Genomic DNA, 16,630 nt, shown 5'->3' on the forward strand with positions numbered 1-16,630 from the left:
CTGTTTTTGGACAAAGCCAGGCACAGGCATGGCTTTAAAGGAGTAGGAAAAGTCAAAGAGAGGGAAAACCACGACAGAAAGAGGAAAACCCCATACAAGCCGCAGGGATTACAGAATCTTGATGTACAGCTGTGTGTGCACTCGCCACATACATCGAAGCATTATCACCAGTTTGTATGATTTGGGGCTTCATTGTTAAGATGGTTACATGACTTTTAGTGTGCCAAAAGCAGAGACACGAATCACTGCTGCAACTTTGTATCTCTTCATTGTCCGCCTGCCAAAAATACTCGTGCAGTTTCGCTGGATTTTTTAAAATTCTTCTTTTAAACACATTGTTTGTGGGTGATTTCCGTTCAGACTTTGTTTTATCCGCCTCCCGCTCCCAGTTTCTCCCTCAACTCCCAAAGCAGGTTGGGGCAGTCCTCCTGTTTACCTTTATTTCTTGTCTCCGCCCATCCCACCCGCCACTTCCTGATCACCTGGGCCGGCCAAGAGATGAGCAGTTTTTTGAGCTCACGCAAGGAGCTCTGCTCCACACGCCGGGGGAGTTTGGAGTTGGGAGATTTTCCCGAAAGTCAGGGAATGAGATAAAAACTTCTTTTGCCTGAATGTCAGTCGGCCAGTCGGTCAGCCACTCACCAAGGCTTTGAGACCGTGACAAAGTCCTGTTTTGTGAGTCATTTACCTCTCGCTGTTCTCCACCTCCCTTCACTGAAGGGTTTAATGTTACACCCGCTGCCAGACTCTTACCTGTGCAGGTGAGCGACAGTGCCGAAAGTGAACTTCCAGAATGAGGTTATGTGAGTACGCTTTCACCTTTTTCAATTCCTCTTAAAGATTAGTGGGTCAAACACGACTTTTAATAGTCAGAGCACTTTGTAGCGCAAAACATGACAGTGATCTTTTTTTTTTTTTATTTGCATGAAAGTCATTTGCATGTATTTTAGCACTTTCTGTTTATAAGTGAGCAGAACATGGCAGGTGTAGATTTTCTGTTACCTGCCTGGTGTTTTTTTTGTTTTGTTTTTTTTTATTCACGTGTTTCTTCACCAGGCTTCACATCTGGCTGCGGCTGCCCAACCAGACCAGCTGTGGCTCACACCGACTCTAGAGAAGTCAGTCAGTATCAGTCGGGCCGCAAACACACACAGGAGCTTTAGGGAGAGATTAGAGCGGACTTACAGTAACGTTCCTGTACTGTCGCTTTGCATCCCATGTGGCCATGCTGGAACAAAAGGCGCTGCATTTTATAACATAAAAAAGATTATTTCTCCTTTTGTGAACTTTATTTAATGAGACCCATTATTATTTATAAATAACAGCAAAAAGCGAGTTTCATTATTTGGCTTTTTTCCCCTATTATTATTATTGCATTGACAAAATATGCACAAACTGCATGTAGAGCTTCTTGACAATTAGGGTGGAGGGGGGGAAAAAAAAAGCTGATTTACTTTGTAGCTGGTGAAGCTAAATGTTTGGGTAATGTTTCAGCAGTGTAAGCAGTTAGACAGAAACCCTAACCCTTTTTGTTCTGTCCTTGTTTTGTTGTGCGTGGTTACAAAGCAGATGTTTTCCAGAGAAAAGAAAGGGAGAAAAAAAAATGGAAGACTGACTGGAATTTTACTGTGTTTTTGGGGCATGTCTGAACACAACAGACTAACTATGTTGCGGTCTGCATGTGCTGCATCTGGCATGCATTTCTTTTAACTCCTGGCTGCCCGATCTCGATTCTCTCTCTGGCTCCATGTTTACGAGCAGGAGTCCGAAGTCTGATTAGCTGTTGCTATTCTTGTGTTTTTTGTGTTTGTGTTTGTTTTTTTTATGACCTAATGATCTATTTATGAGATTGTTCTCGCTGCTGCTCCCTGAATCCAGTCACCTTTTATCGGTAGCGTGACTCACAGAGCGACTGCCTTGTGTCGACAAGGGAACTCGGCTAAAAGTTAAAAGAAAAGCGAAGTGACATTAACACCCCGACCGCCTGTGTCGGTTCACCTGTCCTCTTTGGGGTGTGTTTGATCAGCAGATATGATTCCACTTCTTTTCCTGAACCCGAGGAGTGGATGTGTACATAGCAACAAGCCAGCTAAGTGTGAACGCTCCGAATGCTGATGCAGACACAGATACCTCGCCACCGGCTTCTTTTCCACACTCATCAACATTACAAAAGAAAAAAAAAAAACCAAAAGGAGCTGACCTCGCACCGTCTTGTGTCATTATTAACTCGGATCACAGGAGAAAAATCGGAGACCGATCCGGCAGCGGTATTTACATAAAATATACTCCGGGGGAAGATTGGGCCGCGGTTTATGTCGAAGGACAGCGTGTTGAGTCAAGGATTGGCATGACTGCTTCAAAGACAAAAGAGAAAGGGTAGCATTGACAATGTAAACATTTCTTTCCCTCTGTTTTCAGCTAAGGACAAAAGAGAAACATGGGCACAATGAGATTTATGGATCATGAAAGCCTCGCCTTTCTTCTGGCTGTTTGAGCACTTGAGAACGAGTAGCATAATCGTCAATAAAACATCAGTTGAGGTGCCGTGGTGGCACAGGGTCAAAGCACGACCCAGGTATTGAGGCCTTAGTCTGCGTGGTGACAATCGCAGGTTCGATTCCCGGCCTGGCAACATTTGCCACATGAATTTCCCCTCTCTCATAAACCTCTTTCCTGTCGTGCTACTTTCAAATAAAGGCCAGTAGAGCCAACAGAACCTTAAAAAAAATCAGCTACAAATAAAGTTTTAGGGCTTATTCACACTGGCTTTTGTGTAGTTTGCGTTGTGAAAACTTCAGTCCCTAGAAAGTCCGGTCTGTTTGAGGAGACGATCAAAAAAGCAAACTGGTCCGCCTAAAAACCTACAGGTCTCGATTTGGTTGAAGTGAACTCGAATGCATATGTGAATGCAAGCGAACCGAGGACCGCTCCAAAAGCAGGAAGTAACGGTACCACAGGGCATTCTGGGTAAATACGACCAAAACAAACTAATGCTTGGCGGAGAAATGACTTGTGGTCTTTTAACAAAGACAAAAGAGAAATCCTACAGCCGCCAAAATCTGACGCTGCTCCATTTTTGTTCACATTTTGCAAAGATGGAAGTTGCGCTTCTTCAGAGATTTTCCTGTCGTTTTCTTCAGTGGTTGTCGGTGCAGCGGACAGCGGTACACAGGTGTGGGGGGAGAACAGGTTTTTCAAAGGGTGACGCAAGGCAGTGTGAAAGTAAACCCCAGCAGCTGGAAATGAAACAAATGTTGCGACTTTGTTCCCCAATCGAACCGAGTCTATAGCCCATCCGAGCTCCCACATCGTCCTCAGCGACAGCACTGGCTCAAACGTCTCACTGTCAAAGCGTCAACATTTCACTTGTCGGATTAGAACCGAGCCGGAGAAAGCTGATACTCCTCCGGCACGGGCGTGTCGCCTGTATTCATCCGTGAAGAGTGGGTGTATGTAGAGGCAAACGTGTGCATGTGGGCCATCAGATTCAAATGTTTGTGGTCTCAGGAGCATCTGTGCACGATCTTTCTTCCAGTAGGGTTGTTTACATATTGAAACGGTCATCAGGGTTGTTTCAGAAACTGCAGCACACATCATGAGTTTCCACTAAACCAACCCGGCGGCACACACAGTCGGCGCCGAGTGAACCTAAGGATGGAGTCCAGTAATCACTGTCAGCATGTCAGTTAGTGCATGTCAATCGACACGATGCGGTTGACATAAAGGCAATGTGTATTTATGTTAAAGATTCCCCAGGGATATTTCAAAAGATAAAAAAAAAAAAGCTTTGCCCATACAACGTTTTGAATCTTCTTCTATAAATTTGAGGTCACCTGAATGACTGAACTGACTAAAATGCAGTTTTTGGATTCAATCTTAAAGCATCAGTTTTGAAACTCTTGTAAAATCTCCAAGCCGTGACTCATTCAGACATGGCTCTTCTGCTGCTGCCCTTCCCTCATCAGTCCGGCCGGCACGGCGGCTCAGCTCATATTTCTGAGGAAACTACTTGTTATACGGCATGTGGGGTTGCATTCAGTCCTGACCTGTGTGCAGATTTTTTTTTTTTTTTTGCCGCTGGTCTGATTTCCCCAGTGCCGCCTTGAGTTTTTATAAGACCCTAAGCGGACGTTTTATGTGGGGCCCGAATCCCAGTTCACATTATTTATTGAATAAATGGCTGTAACGGAAAAATGGAAGCATATTATTACCCTGACTCACTCATTTGGTGTGGCTGTCATGTCTGGAGGAAGGGTTAGTAGAAAGTCATTTAGCAATTAAATAGTTTGTGTTTGTAATGTTTATGGAATCTGCCTCCGGCCCAGTGACAAGCAGCAGAACTGATTCAAACCAAATTATACGGATTTATGACATATAGTTATTAAAGTTGGGAATGTTTTTCATTACATGACTACTACTGAAAAAAATATTTAAAATTAATACATTAGTCATTTTATTGAGTTGAGGTAATTAATACACCATCTAATCATCAGCATCATTTCCACGTTTTTCGCTTTTTGGCCCAATAATAAACAACCCATGGACTCATACTGGCCCATGCCCCCATGGTTAAGAACCATTTGAGTTATGATTTTTTAAAATTTATTAATTTTTTTTGTGTAATAGGGTGTGTTGGTAGTATTAGCCACAAAGTACTAATACTCAACCCTACAATCCACTGCTCTCCACCTAAGTTGGGGTAAAATCATCCCAGAATCAGAAACCTGATTTAGTATTCTGGACGAGCTGTAAACCAAACAGCTTTGATTTTTGATCATGCCGAGAGTTTTTATTATTTTTTATTAATGGACTCGCCCCTCGCTCGCATTTCCTGCTGTTGGAATGAATCCTCGGCGAGAAGTGGACGTGTTGTCAGCAGATCCGAGACGACCCCACACCAAAGAGCTGCCGCATTCCCTTATTAAACACACAGTTTGGAGTTTACTTGTGAAAACTCCTTTATAGGAGATTATGCTCCGAGAACGGATCAAGCCCGCTTTCATTTTTCCAAAATCTTTCTGTAAATCTTTCTCTTTCTTGCCTTCTTTCTTTTCTTTTGTCTTAGTTTGTCATCCGAACCAGCGTTTGAGTTCTGCGACGAAAGCGCTTTGCTCCGTAGGTCAGGCCGCACTCAGCGGACGCCACAGCTTGTGATGAATCCACCCTGTCATGACACGTTTGGAGAGGGAAAGTTCTACTTTATTTGACAGTTCACCCTCCTCTCGTTGGCCTTCCCGCGTTAGATACGCAGCAGACGAAAATTCTTACGGGTGTCGCAGTCTGCGGGATTCAAACTGATAATGTCAAAAGGAAAGACTGTTTGCTATCAAACACCCACTTACGACGCAGCGCCATGGAGTGTTGCGGACCGAAGCCGGCGTTTGTTGTGCCTTGTAGGAGCTTTCTAGCTGGGGCGGTTGTAAGAGCAGCAGAAGATGTTCCACCCGAACAGAAGCAGCGGTCTCGGATTACAGTCCTGTGGAAAAGTAGTTGAGCTCTTGTACGTTTCTTCTTCTTTTTTTGTTGTGTGTTTGTTTTTTGCCTCTTCTTTTTTTTTCTTCCTAAACCTAAATGTCTCTGATCATTAACCTAATTTTAATACAAGACAAATCGTAAAACAAATTAAAAATCTAAATTTAAAATGATTATTTGTTTATTTATTGGGGAAACCACTTAAGTAGAGACCGTGTGACAACATGAAGTAAGCTAGAAGATTTCAAAGACCCGATCTAAAGAACAAGAACCAATAAGAAATGAAGTCATTAGCTGTGTTCCCATTGACCATATCACTGTGCAAATCGTAATTCCTAAAAGAAATTCGCTTAACGCCAATTTCAGATTAAAAAAAAAAAAAATCAATTAATGGTTTGGATGAAGTGGTTTTTCGGCAATTAGTGTATTTTGCAAAACTGCAATAACGAGTCATGCGGTGACCGACATCCGGATGTCACTGCTGCCGAAAAAGACGAAGAAGACAACAGGAAGTGACTTATCACGTGAACAAACTTCTTATTTCATTTTAAACAACGTAATCTGGAAATTAAGTTTTTTCACCATTAGTGGAATATTCCCAAAAGTTTTGCGCACATGTATTATGTAGACGCAGCTGCCGATTTCTATCAGCTTGGAAATTATCACAAAGCTGTTACTTAGGGTTATGGAAACACAGTGAGAGTCATTATCTGAAAAAGGAGAAAAAATATAAAACAGTGAAGATTCTCCAGAGTGACCAGCCATGTGTCAACCTCGCATCCAAGAGGTGACAAAAAATAAATAAATACTTCCTTGTGTTTAATAATTCTGGGAAAAAAGCGGATCTCAGTTGTCACCAAGGGTAACAGTCATAATCTTTATGCTTATATCTTTTTGTCCTTTTAAAAAAGGATTCATTTGGAAGCCACCAGCTGATGTACATTTCTATTTTGACTCCACCCTTTGCTGTTGGTGGCGTTTTGAACGAGAGCCGGTGTGTCGTCACGCAGCAGCGCAGACCCGGCAACGGCTCCAGAAACAGAGCGAACGGAGCGCCAACACGGTCGCTCCTGCCAAAGTGGCGTGTGCCTGACTAGGCCCATCTGTTGGTGTCCATGTGCTCGAAGGAACCCACCTGCTCTGGGTATGACGTGCGCGCCGGCTGGCCGGCCCGGCGCAGCGACCAACACATAAACCCGTGCACTAGAAAACAATAACTCGGCATGATTGAGACCGCGTCGTGCCAGGCCGTGGATTAGCAGAGATGAGCGATTGTCGTGGAGCAGAGAGCCACAGACTGGTCTGCGTCGGTTTGATGCTGCTGAGATGAGTGGTACTGATGTTTCCACATCCAGAGGAGAAATCGCAGTCGTTCGATTCTGTTATCTGGGCCGCCTCTGTAAATCCAAGAAATGATTTTAAAAAAAATAATGATAATAAGGGCGTGCTGTGGTGGCGTATGGGGATAGCGCGACCCATGTTTGGAGGCCTTGAGTCCTCGACTCGGCCGTCGCGGGTTCGATTCCCGGACCCGGTGACATTTGCCGCATGTCTTCCCCCTCTCCTCACCCTTTCCTGTCAGCCTATTTTCATATAAGGGACACTAGAGCCCACAAAAGACCCCCTGGAGGGGAGGAAAAAAAGGGAAAAAAATTATTTAAAAAAACAAAACTGCTGCAGTTCTTTGCATATGTGAACAGAAAGGAATCCCACTGTGTCTGCAACCGTCCTACATTAAAATTTATGAAGTATTGAACACATTTTTCAAGGGAGAAAACAAATGATTTTTAGCAAAGAAATAAGTCCTTTGTGGCTCTATATACTTTTAACTCACTTGCACTGTTCAAAATTTTGGAAATCACTTCCAGTTCCCAGTTTATCTTTCTTCAACTGATACCAACTTCAGCTTAAATTCAATATAAGGCATAAAAACAGAATTTGAATACTTTTTTAGCCCTGCTGACATGATAGACCATCAATTATTGAGGTGAAATATGATTGTGACATAATGATTCAAAATGACAGCTCAAAAACCTTTTGTTCACTAATATTGCGAAACAAAAACAAAACTATTAGAGTTGAAATTTTAAACTGACTTCAGAATCTTTTCTTGGCTATTAATCTTTTGGTTAATGAGGCAGGGTAAATATCTCCATCACTGTTGAAATGCATAAAGGGACTACCAGCAGAGAAAGATGAACGGGGATAAAAACCGAGAAACTGCACACTATGGCCTTCCTATTATCTACTTAAAGTCTTGCTCTCACTTTTGTCGCCTGAATAAACGCTAAAGACGTGACGTAGAAAGTGGGTCGGAACCAGTGGGACGTGTGGAATTTGGTACCTTACTCCAAAGGAAAATCTTGAACTTTCTAGGAATTTCACTTGTCTTTAGTCCCAGTTGGCAAGATGTCTTCAGCTCCTTCACCAGTCCCTCGGTCCACAGGATTCAGGAAACAGCAGGAAAATCCAACGCAGACACAAAACTCTCAGTGAAAGCTCATCTCTCTGCACTAAGCTCAACTCTGGAACGCTCCCACGACGGAAACCTTAGTGAAGTCTTCTGTTAGCTGAGTTAGCTCACAGTACTCAATGTCCATTCACTGTGCTAATGAATGCTAATGCGTTAGCGAGCATTACATATGACTTTCCACATACTGCACAGTGAATTCCGGTCTGAAATTATCACAGTAGCTGCAAACAGGAGAGTAGAGTCGATATCTATTAACAGACTGTCGAGTTGAAAGCCTAAATATCTGCTTAAACACTCGTTTATTAATAACTCCGCCACGGTTTTTCAGCGCGGTTCACCTCTTTCTTTCTCATTTTTTTTTACTTCCTGTCTCTCCTTGACCCTCAGCCAACCACGGACCAGTGAAGTTGCTTTGTTCTACCCCACTTCCTCTTACAAACATAAGCCCTTCAAAATAAAAGATGGTGAAGATTACTTTCCTATAAAACGGTTTTAAATACATTTCTTTTTGTTAACACTTATTTATAACAATTTTAACATCTTTAAGCAAACATGCTTAACACATTCTAACTTATTATTCCTCCCATGACCTTAACTCAATACAAAATGCCCTTATTTTGGACTGTGTTACACCATGTTAGCTGCAGGCTGATCACCAGCAGTCGTCCTTCACAGTGCATGCTCTCTGGTTTTATACACTGCCTGGCCCAAAAAAAAGTCGCCACCAAAAAATGGTCACATTCTCTAATATTTTGTTGGACCGCCTTTAGCTTTGATTACAGCCCGCATTCGCTGTGGCATTGTTTCAATAAGCTTCTGCAGTGTCACAAGATTTATTTCCATCCAGTGTTGCATTAATCTTTCACCAAGATCTTGTATTGATGATGGGAGAGTCTGACCACTGCACAAAGCCTTCACCAGCACATCCCAAAGATTCTCAATGGTGTTAAGGTCTGGACTCTGTGGTGGCCAATCCATGTGTGAAAAAGATGTCTCATGCTCCCTGAACCACTCTTTCACAATGTGAGCCCGATGAATCCTGGCATTGTCATCTTGGAATATGCCCGTTCCATTTGGGAAGACAAAATCCATTGATGGAATAACCTGGTCATTCAGTATATTCAGGTAGTCAGCTGACCTCATTCTTTGGGCACACAATGTTGCTGAACCTAGACCTGACCAACTGCAGCAACCCCAGATCATAGCACTGCCCCCACAGGCTTGTACAGTAGGCACTAGGCATGATGGGTGCATCACTTCACCTGCCTCTCTTCTTACCCTGATGCGCCCATCACTCTGGAACAGGGTAAATCTGGACTCATCAGACCACATGACCCTCTTCCATTCCTCCAGAGTCCAATCTTTATGCTCCCTAGCAAACTGAAGCCTTTTTTTCTGGTTAGCCTTACTGATTAGAGGTTTTCTTACGGCTACACAGCTGTTCAATCCCAACCCCTTGAGTTCCCTTCGCATTGTGCGTGTGGAAATGCTTTTGTGTTCACAATTAAACATACTCCTGAGTTCTGCTGTTGTTTTTCTTCGATTTGATTTGACCAAACGTTTAAGTAATCGCCGATCACGATCATTCAGGACTTTTTTCCGACCACATTTCTTCCTGGAAGACGATGGTTCCCCACCATCCTTCCAGTTTTTAATGATGCGTTGGACAGCTCTTAACCCAATTCTAGTAGTTTCTGCAATCTCCTTAGATGTTTTCTCTGCTTGATGCATGCCAATGATTTGACCCTTCTTAAACAGACTAACGTCTTTTCCACGACCACAGGATATGTCTTTTGCCATGGTTGTTTAAGAAATGAGGAGTTACTCATTGCATCAGCTGGGGTTAAATAACTTGTTGCCAGCTGAAAGATAATCGCCTATGCTGTACTTATCCAATAGGAGGCTTGTACCTATTTGCTTAGTTAAATCCAGGTGGCGACTTTTTTTTGGCCAGGCAGTGTATATTCTTGGTCAGAATGTACTCACCCAAGCTGACAGCCAGGCCTCGGTCACCTGACTAGATTTGGTTGTTCTTTTCTTTGCGACATTATTCATTTGTTATAGTTATAAGTATTTAAGGTAGCACTTTATATGACGGGATGTGCACACGACTGACACGACACTGTCATGAACATCACATAACACATGTCATGAACATGATGAACGAGACTTTATGAATGACTGTTGTCATGAAGTGTCATTCGGTAAATAATGACACTTTTAATGTAAAGTTGCTTTAAAAGTTGCATTGAAAGTCCGTTAAAAGTGTCAACGTTTTATTACTTTGTAAATAATGATGCTTTAATGCAAAGTTGGCACTTTTAATGGACTTTCTATGCAACTTTTAAAGCAACTTTACATTAAAAGTGTCATTATTTACTGAATGGCACTTCATGACAGCAGTCATTCATAGTCTCCTTCATGTTCATGACATGTGTTATGTGATGTTTATGACAGTGTCGTGTCAGTCTTTTACACACCCTGACAGTGTTACTGTATATAATAATACTGTGTTTGGATCTTTTTTCTTGTCTGTTCACCATCACAAAAACCTCAGCTCACACTAATCTGTGTTTCAAATGGATTTTTTGCTGACTCGGCAGAGTACTAAATCTTGAACCCTTCATTCCAGTACACAATTTGTAAAACAAGGGAGAGTTAAAAGTGACATATGGTGCGTACCTCATAAAGCGATTGTGCTTTGTGCTTTGCAGAATGCTATTTACTTCTCGACATGTAGGCATGTGTAGAAGACATTTTCTAGACGGTTCACAGATGCTTACTTGGCAAGACAACAAACAGGATCACAGTCGCTTTTTGCTGCACTCACACCAGCTCTGTTTAGTCCACTTTGATCGAACTCTAATCTGTTCACCTAGAAAGTTTGGGCTCGTTTGGGAACGTGTGAAGGCGCAATCACACTCTGGTCCGTCAACAATCCTCGGTCTTGGGTCAGTTGAAGCAAACTCTGGCGTGGCTACAATGCATATGTGGATGCAAGCGAACAGGAGATTGCTCCAAAAGCAGGAAGTGGACTATAGAGCAAGGCATTATGGGTAAATACAACCAAAACAAATGTAAGAGTCTTAACGCTAGCGGGAGAAATGGGTCATGGTCTTTCACCAAAGACAAAAGAGAAATCCTACAAAAAAGCTGACTCTGCTTCATTTCTGTTTACAGTTTACACAGAAGGAAGTTGCACTTGTGTCTTCTTCTAAGGTTCTCATGTCATTTCCTTCAGTGGTTTTCGCTGCAGCGCCACCACAGGCGAGGAGGTGAACAGGCAAACGTTGCGATTTTGGTTCCCAGTCCAAACGAATAGTACACTATTGAAACTCTCTCCACTTCCAGGGCTAACACAACAGTAATCTCATTACCAACTACTTCTACATTGTATTTACGTTGCTTTCCTCTTCCTCGCAGATCTCTTCTGCTGACAACCTGTTCGACCCGTCCATCTCAACATCCCAAGTCCCACCTTTTCAAATGAGACGCTAGCCTGACGTCGCCGCAGCGATGGCGGAGGCCTCCCCTTTGGAGAGCTCCCTGACAGACTCGGGTGTGTTTTCCCCGACCCTTGAGCTGTGCGCCTCTTGCGGCCACAGTCACAAGCTGGAGGAGAACCACGAGTACATCTACCTGGACGACGTGGACGACGACCTCATCTGCCACATCTGTCTGTCGCCACTCATCATGCCGCTGGACACACCCTGCGGTCACACCTACTGCAAGGAGTGCCTCACCAGCTTCCTACTGGAGAGTGACTTCTGTCCCGTGTGCCGCACGCCCCTCATGCTGCAGAGCTGCAGGAAGCCCAGCCTGCTGGTGCATAAGCTGCTGGATAAGCTGACCGTGGCATGCCCTTTCGCTGAGTTTTGCACGGAGACCCTGCCTCGTGGCGAGATGGGAGACCACATCAAGGGCAGGTAGGCTCCAAAAAAAGATACTTTAACCCTTTTCGGTTCTTTAAATCCACTAACTATCAATTGAAAGTGGCTTGAAACACACCTGGAGTGTTGCCTTGATTCTTTCATGCATGTTTGAGAAATCCCTTAAGAGTTTTTGCAACCATCCAACTGTGAAAAATGCCTCGTTGGACCTCATCAAAGCTGCACTTTCCACGTTTTTGAGCTTTCACCTCACAGAGCAGCCCTCTCTCACTCGGCTCCTGCAGACTAGCCAGCAGCAATTAGCAAACACCTCTTCAAACCACATCTGCTGAGCTCATTACACGAGCTACTTCTCAGTGGAACGCTGGTGAAAACGTTGTCAAAGCGTCAACAGAGGAGTCATGTTGTTGAGACTTCATGAAGGTGGAGTTTCAAAAAGAGCAGGAGCTTCTTAAAGAGACAGAGGCCCAAATTCAAGGCGTTAAACCCGGAAGTAAAATGTATTTCAAGTCATATGTGATATATATGAAGGTGGCATAGTTACTTGATTGTGCAATAAAATGGCACTATGTGCCTGGAAAAAAAACATAACACTGCCCCTTTAACAGAATACAAAGTTGAAAGGAAATGAAACAAATGCTTTTGAAACATTCTTACAATTTAACTCTGCAGAGTTGTGTGTGCATTTGTATTCTGGCCTCTGGAGTCATTGCTCTGTGGAATCACCTCTCGCTGCAGGTAGAGCTGCAAGCCTTCATGGATGGGTCTCTCAACATTCCTCAACACAATAGGACACACGCTCAGCCAGAGGGCATCTCAGAACATCGATTGTCAAGCCCATTTTCCACAACCTCTCAGCTTCATTTAGCTCTAGACTTTGACTAGACCATATCATTACATGAATATTCATTCTTAGCTGTCGCACTACGGCTCTGATTGGGGTTGTTGCCGTAGAAAGTGAACCCAAGAACGAATCTCAAGTCTATTCCATGTTTTCCTCTTGCACTGACTAGGTTTAAGCTCCATTAACTCTTACCAGCTTTCCTGTCCCTTGCTAAAGAAAAGCATCCCCTCAGCATGATTCTGCCACCACCTTACTTTAAAGCGGAGAAGTTTAGGGGAATCCTGTTAAGAATTGGCTCTGTCTTTAAAACCAGAGACATGCTGTTAGTTTGGTACATTTTGATATTGCACTTATGAAATGGACTGAATACTTTAGATTATTTTTCTAAATAAAATGTAATTCCTTCTGGAGTGCAAATATGTTTAAAATGGCCGCTGTGAAACAGTCATTGTGTGTACCGGCGCTATCAAATGACTTTTCCCATTTCCTGCGTGCCCACCTTTCATTCCTCCCAATTTTCAGTTGTGTTTTTTTTTTCCATCTGCACTTGTCTGTCAAAAATCGCAATAACTTGCAATAGCCCTTGAACGTAAGTTACCCCTTCCACGTTCACTTTGTCCATCATCTTTAAGCACCGGCTACCGTCCCCAGAGGACAGAGTTTCTCCTCCAACCGGGCTTTCATCAAACCAAAACTCCATTAAAATGCGGCGCGGCGGTTTCTCTCCGCTCGCGTTAATCCTCATTAAGACTCCCCCTGGCCCAAGTGCCGCTGGGATAATTAACACATCTCACCAAATATCACAGACAGGAAGCGGGCAAGTTGCGTTCGAAAACGTAGAAGCTCGAGTTTGCTTGAAAATCCTTAAAAAGAAATAGCCAAATCTTCCTTCACCGTTGTGTTTCTGATCCTACACCATCTTTTCTGCTCAATCTTTCCTTCTGTCAGTGCCTTTTCCTTCCCCCCTCCCTCTCCACTGCCTGCCCTCGTTTAGTGTGGATGTCATAATGAGGTGTGGATCTCCGAGGCTGCCTCCCAAAAGGATTCGGCTGCTCTCCCGTAGTTAGAGGGCGTTATCTGCGGAGGTTGAGCGGGGCCGCGTCCGCCGAGATGGTCGAACGCATCGTGTGCAAGGGTGTGAAAAGGTCTCGGCGAGTAACCCGTTTCAACATATCTAATCCTGCTCTGGTGATTGTGGCCGTGAATTTAAAAAAAGTAAATAAAAAAAAAGTTAATTTCTTTTCAATTCTGCTCTGTGTGGTTCTTTGTAACTCTGCTGAGTTTGGCAGAGTTTTTAATGATTAAAGACAAACCTACAAAGACAACGTGTGTTATTAGAGTGGAGTTGTTATGGTGTGCGGGCGTGAGAGAAGTCGAGTTGCATAATGCATCAAGCAAATGTCAAATTTAATCGCCGGAGATTTTCATTTGCATCTGATTTCCATAGCAGTAGTTTCTTTTTTAGCGCGCCAACAATCTTCACCTAAACCTCGGCAAGAGGTTCTAATCTGAGCTAAAGGTCTCATAACCATATTTAGCAAACAAATCATCCCCCATGGTGAAACAGCAACGCTAATCAAGGCGTCGGCCGATTATTAGTTCTGCTATCATGAATTCCAAGGCTTGTATTTACAGGTTTAATTGGAAGCAGTTTGTCGTTGTCAGGTTTGTAGTGAGACGCGTTTAGCAGAGATTGCATGTTCTCTCTGTACACTTACACAAAATATTGGGTTCACAAGAAAGGTATGTTTCCCTCCCCCCTCAACACTTTTTGATTTTACAATTAAAGGGTCCACAATATTGCAAGTTACATTTTTATCTCAATCTAAAGAGGTGTAGACACTGACTTTACCAAAATGTCGATGGATGGTTGGATGGAGGGATGGAGGGATGGATGGATGGATGGATGGATGCCATTAAGGTCACTCCACATTATTATTCTGCTCCCTTTCAAACTTTTCAGCAATTTCATGCATCGCTCATTGAACATCCCTCATAGAATCCATTTCCACCTTCATTATATCCCTCCCCTCCAATCCGTGGTTGTAAATCTTTTTTCTTTAACGTCGTCTCAATCTGTACGCCACAAAACGTGACTCAGGTAATATAGATTTTCCTGCCTCGGTGATTTTTGACATTCACAATATGCATCGTATTGCACAAACTCAATATCGACACACGGAGAGACGAGTCACACGGCCTCCGTGCATGACCCCACCCTTCTCTCCGCCTGTATTTTGATGCCAGTGATATTGCAGTGTATTATTTCTGGCCCCAAATAGATCTGGCAGCGGGTCAGAAGTTGTAATGACTGAGACGCGGCCATCTGGTCGGGGCTGATATCATCCTAATGGAATCATTCGTGACCTTTATTGGCTTTCAGATAGAGAGACATATATTTTTGAATGCATCCACTGCAATCAAGAGGAGCAAAATCTTCTCTGTGATCTGCGGTTTTTCTCGTTGTTGTGCTGTTGGGGTTTGCACTGCGTTTGTACGCTGACATGTAACCACATGTGATTCTTTGAGCCTGCTTTTTGTTTGTTTGAATGACCCTCGATCCATATTGTTCTGGTCCTTTTCAAACTTCACATTCACGTTTTACACATTACTCTGTCTTCTCGTTCTTGCTTTAAGTATAAATATTTGACTTTTCGGGGACAGCCTCAAGTGCACTGATGCTTTCTTCTTTTTCTCGCGTGTTTAAAAAAAGCTCGGGTTCTCAAAAGCAATGGAAAATCACAAACATTTGAAATGGAAATATGAAATAAACTAGTAAAAAACGGCCTGTATTCCCTCGCAAAGAGTTACAGAAATGTGCAATGAGCGTGTTAAACTCCATTCGTCTGTCCCCAGTCTTCCACTTATGCCACACATCTCCCTCTGCAGCAGCTCTCTCCGTCTCTAAGTTATATCAAGGTGTTTGCCGGCCAGACGGATGTGTAATCCCTGTAGTGAGTTCTGAGTCTGACTTGGGGCATCTTGATCAGGTCCTCGGCTGACTCCTGTAGAGGAGGAGCGGCGGCTCCACTTTAAGCTCCCGCCAGAGGAAGGAACTCAGAACCTTTTATTTAACGCTGAGCCCGGCCCAACCTTTAAGAGTGCATATTTGAGGTCGTGCTCTGGTGCTACGAAGACAGCGTTAGACAAAAACGGCTCGGATGTCCTAAAGTGACATTATGTCTCGGAAAACCAGCCGTCGGATTCTTGTACTTACATTTTCATTTTGATTCGCAAGAGAATCAAACTTACAAGTTTTGAGAAGAAAGACATTAGGTCCTGCTTTCAAACTGAAAATGTGGTGCCCTCAAATTAATGGCGGAAAAATTTCCCGGAGCTTCTTAGGTCATTTTGTTAGAATCCGATGGCTGGTTTTCTGAGATGTTTCTGAAGGTGTTTGGCTCTGATAATACTCGCGCCAGTCCGTTTGGTTCTAGTCTATTTAGCGTGAATCCATTTGCTTTTACTTGAGTTCACCGAGTTTGTTCTGAGTCAACTTGGTCCAAGTCAGTTTAGTACGATACACTTTGGTCTTTGTGCATTTAGGACCGACTTTTGGTCCTTGAGTCCGTGTGGTTTTGGTCTGTTTGGTCTGAGTGTGTTTGGCAGAGCTCTTCCTTCACCACCAGTTTTTCCAAACTGTCTTCCAATATGTTCATAAAGTCTTGATAGCAGGATTAGTCTTAGGGTGCTTAGTCCGTTTAAGACAAACTCTGGTTTGATTGTGTAGATGTGAACACACCAATTACACTGAATACCAAGAAGAGGTGGTTTTGATACACTCCTAAATGAATTCTAGAGTAGTTCATTTACTGTGACTCGACTTTGATCTGACACAACTACCAGTTTATGCTGAAACCTTGAGCCAAACGCCTTTCTGTAGCCACGAAATATCGTAACTCTAACGCAGTAGAGTTAGCTAGCTAAGAAACAAAGCATAGCGCTCGGTGC

At 43.3% G+C, this 16,630-nt stretch overlaps 1 protein-coding gene across 3 annotated transcripts in view; it reads left to right on the top strand.

Annotated features, from left to right (window-relative positions):
* Positions 1-451: 451 nt before the first annotated feature.
* lnx1 (ligand of numb-protein X 1) overlaps positions 452-16,630 on the top strand; it is a 51,921-nt gene continuing 35,742 nt past the window's right edge. The window contains exons 1-2 of one of the 3 annotated variants that reach the window (XM_028028322.1): positions 452-761; positions 11,369-11,871. In XM_028028322.1, coding sequence (XP_027884123.1) covers positions 11,462-11,871 — 410 coding nt within the window. In that variant the 5' untranslated portion in view covers positions 452-761; positions 11,369-11,461. Of the gene's footprint in view, positions 804-11,368; positions 11,872-16,630 lie in introns of all 3 variants that reach the window. The other 2 variants (XM_028028323.1, XM_028028321.1) reach the window with 2 other exon arrangements.

This window comes from Xiphophorus couchianus, chromosome 9 (assembly GCF_001444195.1).
Source record: "Xiphophorus couchianus chromosome 9, X_couchianus-1.0, whole genome shotgun sequence".
NCBI lineage: Eukaryota > Metazoa > Chordata > Actinopteri > Cyprinodontiformes > Poeciliidae > Xiphophorus > Xiphophorus couchianus.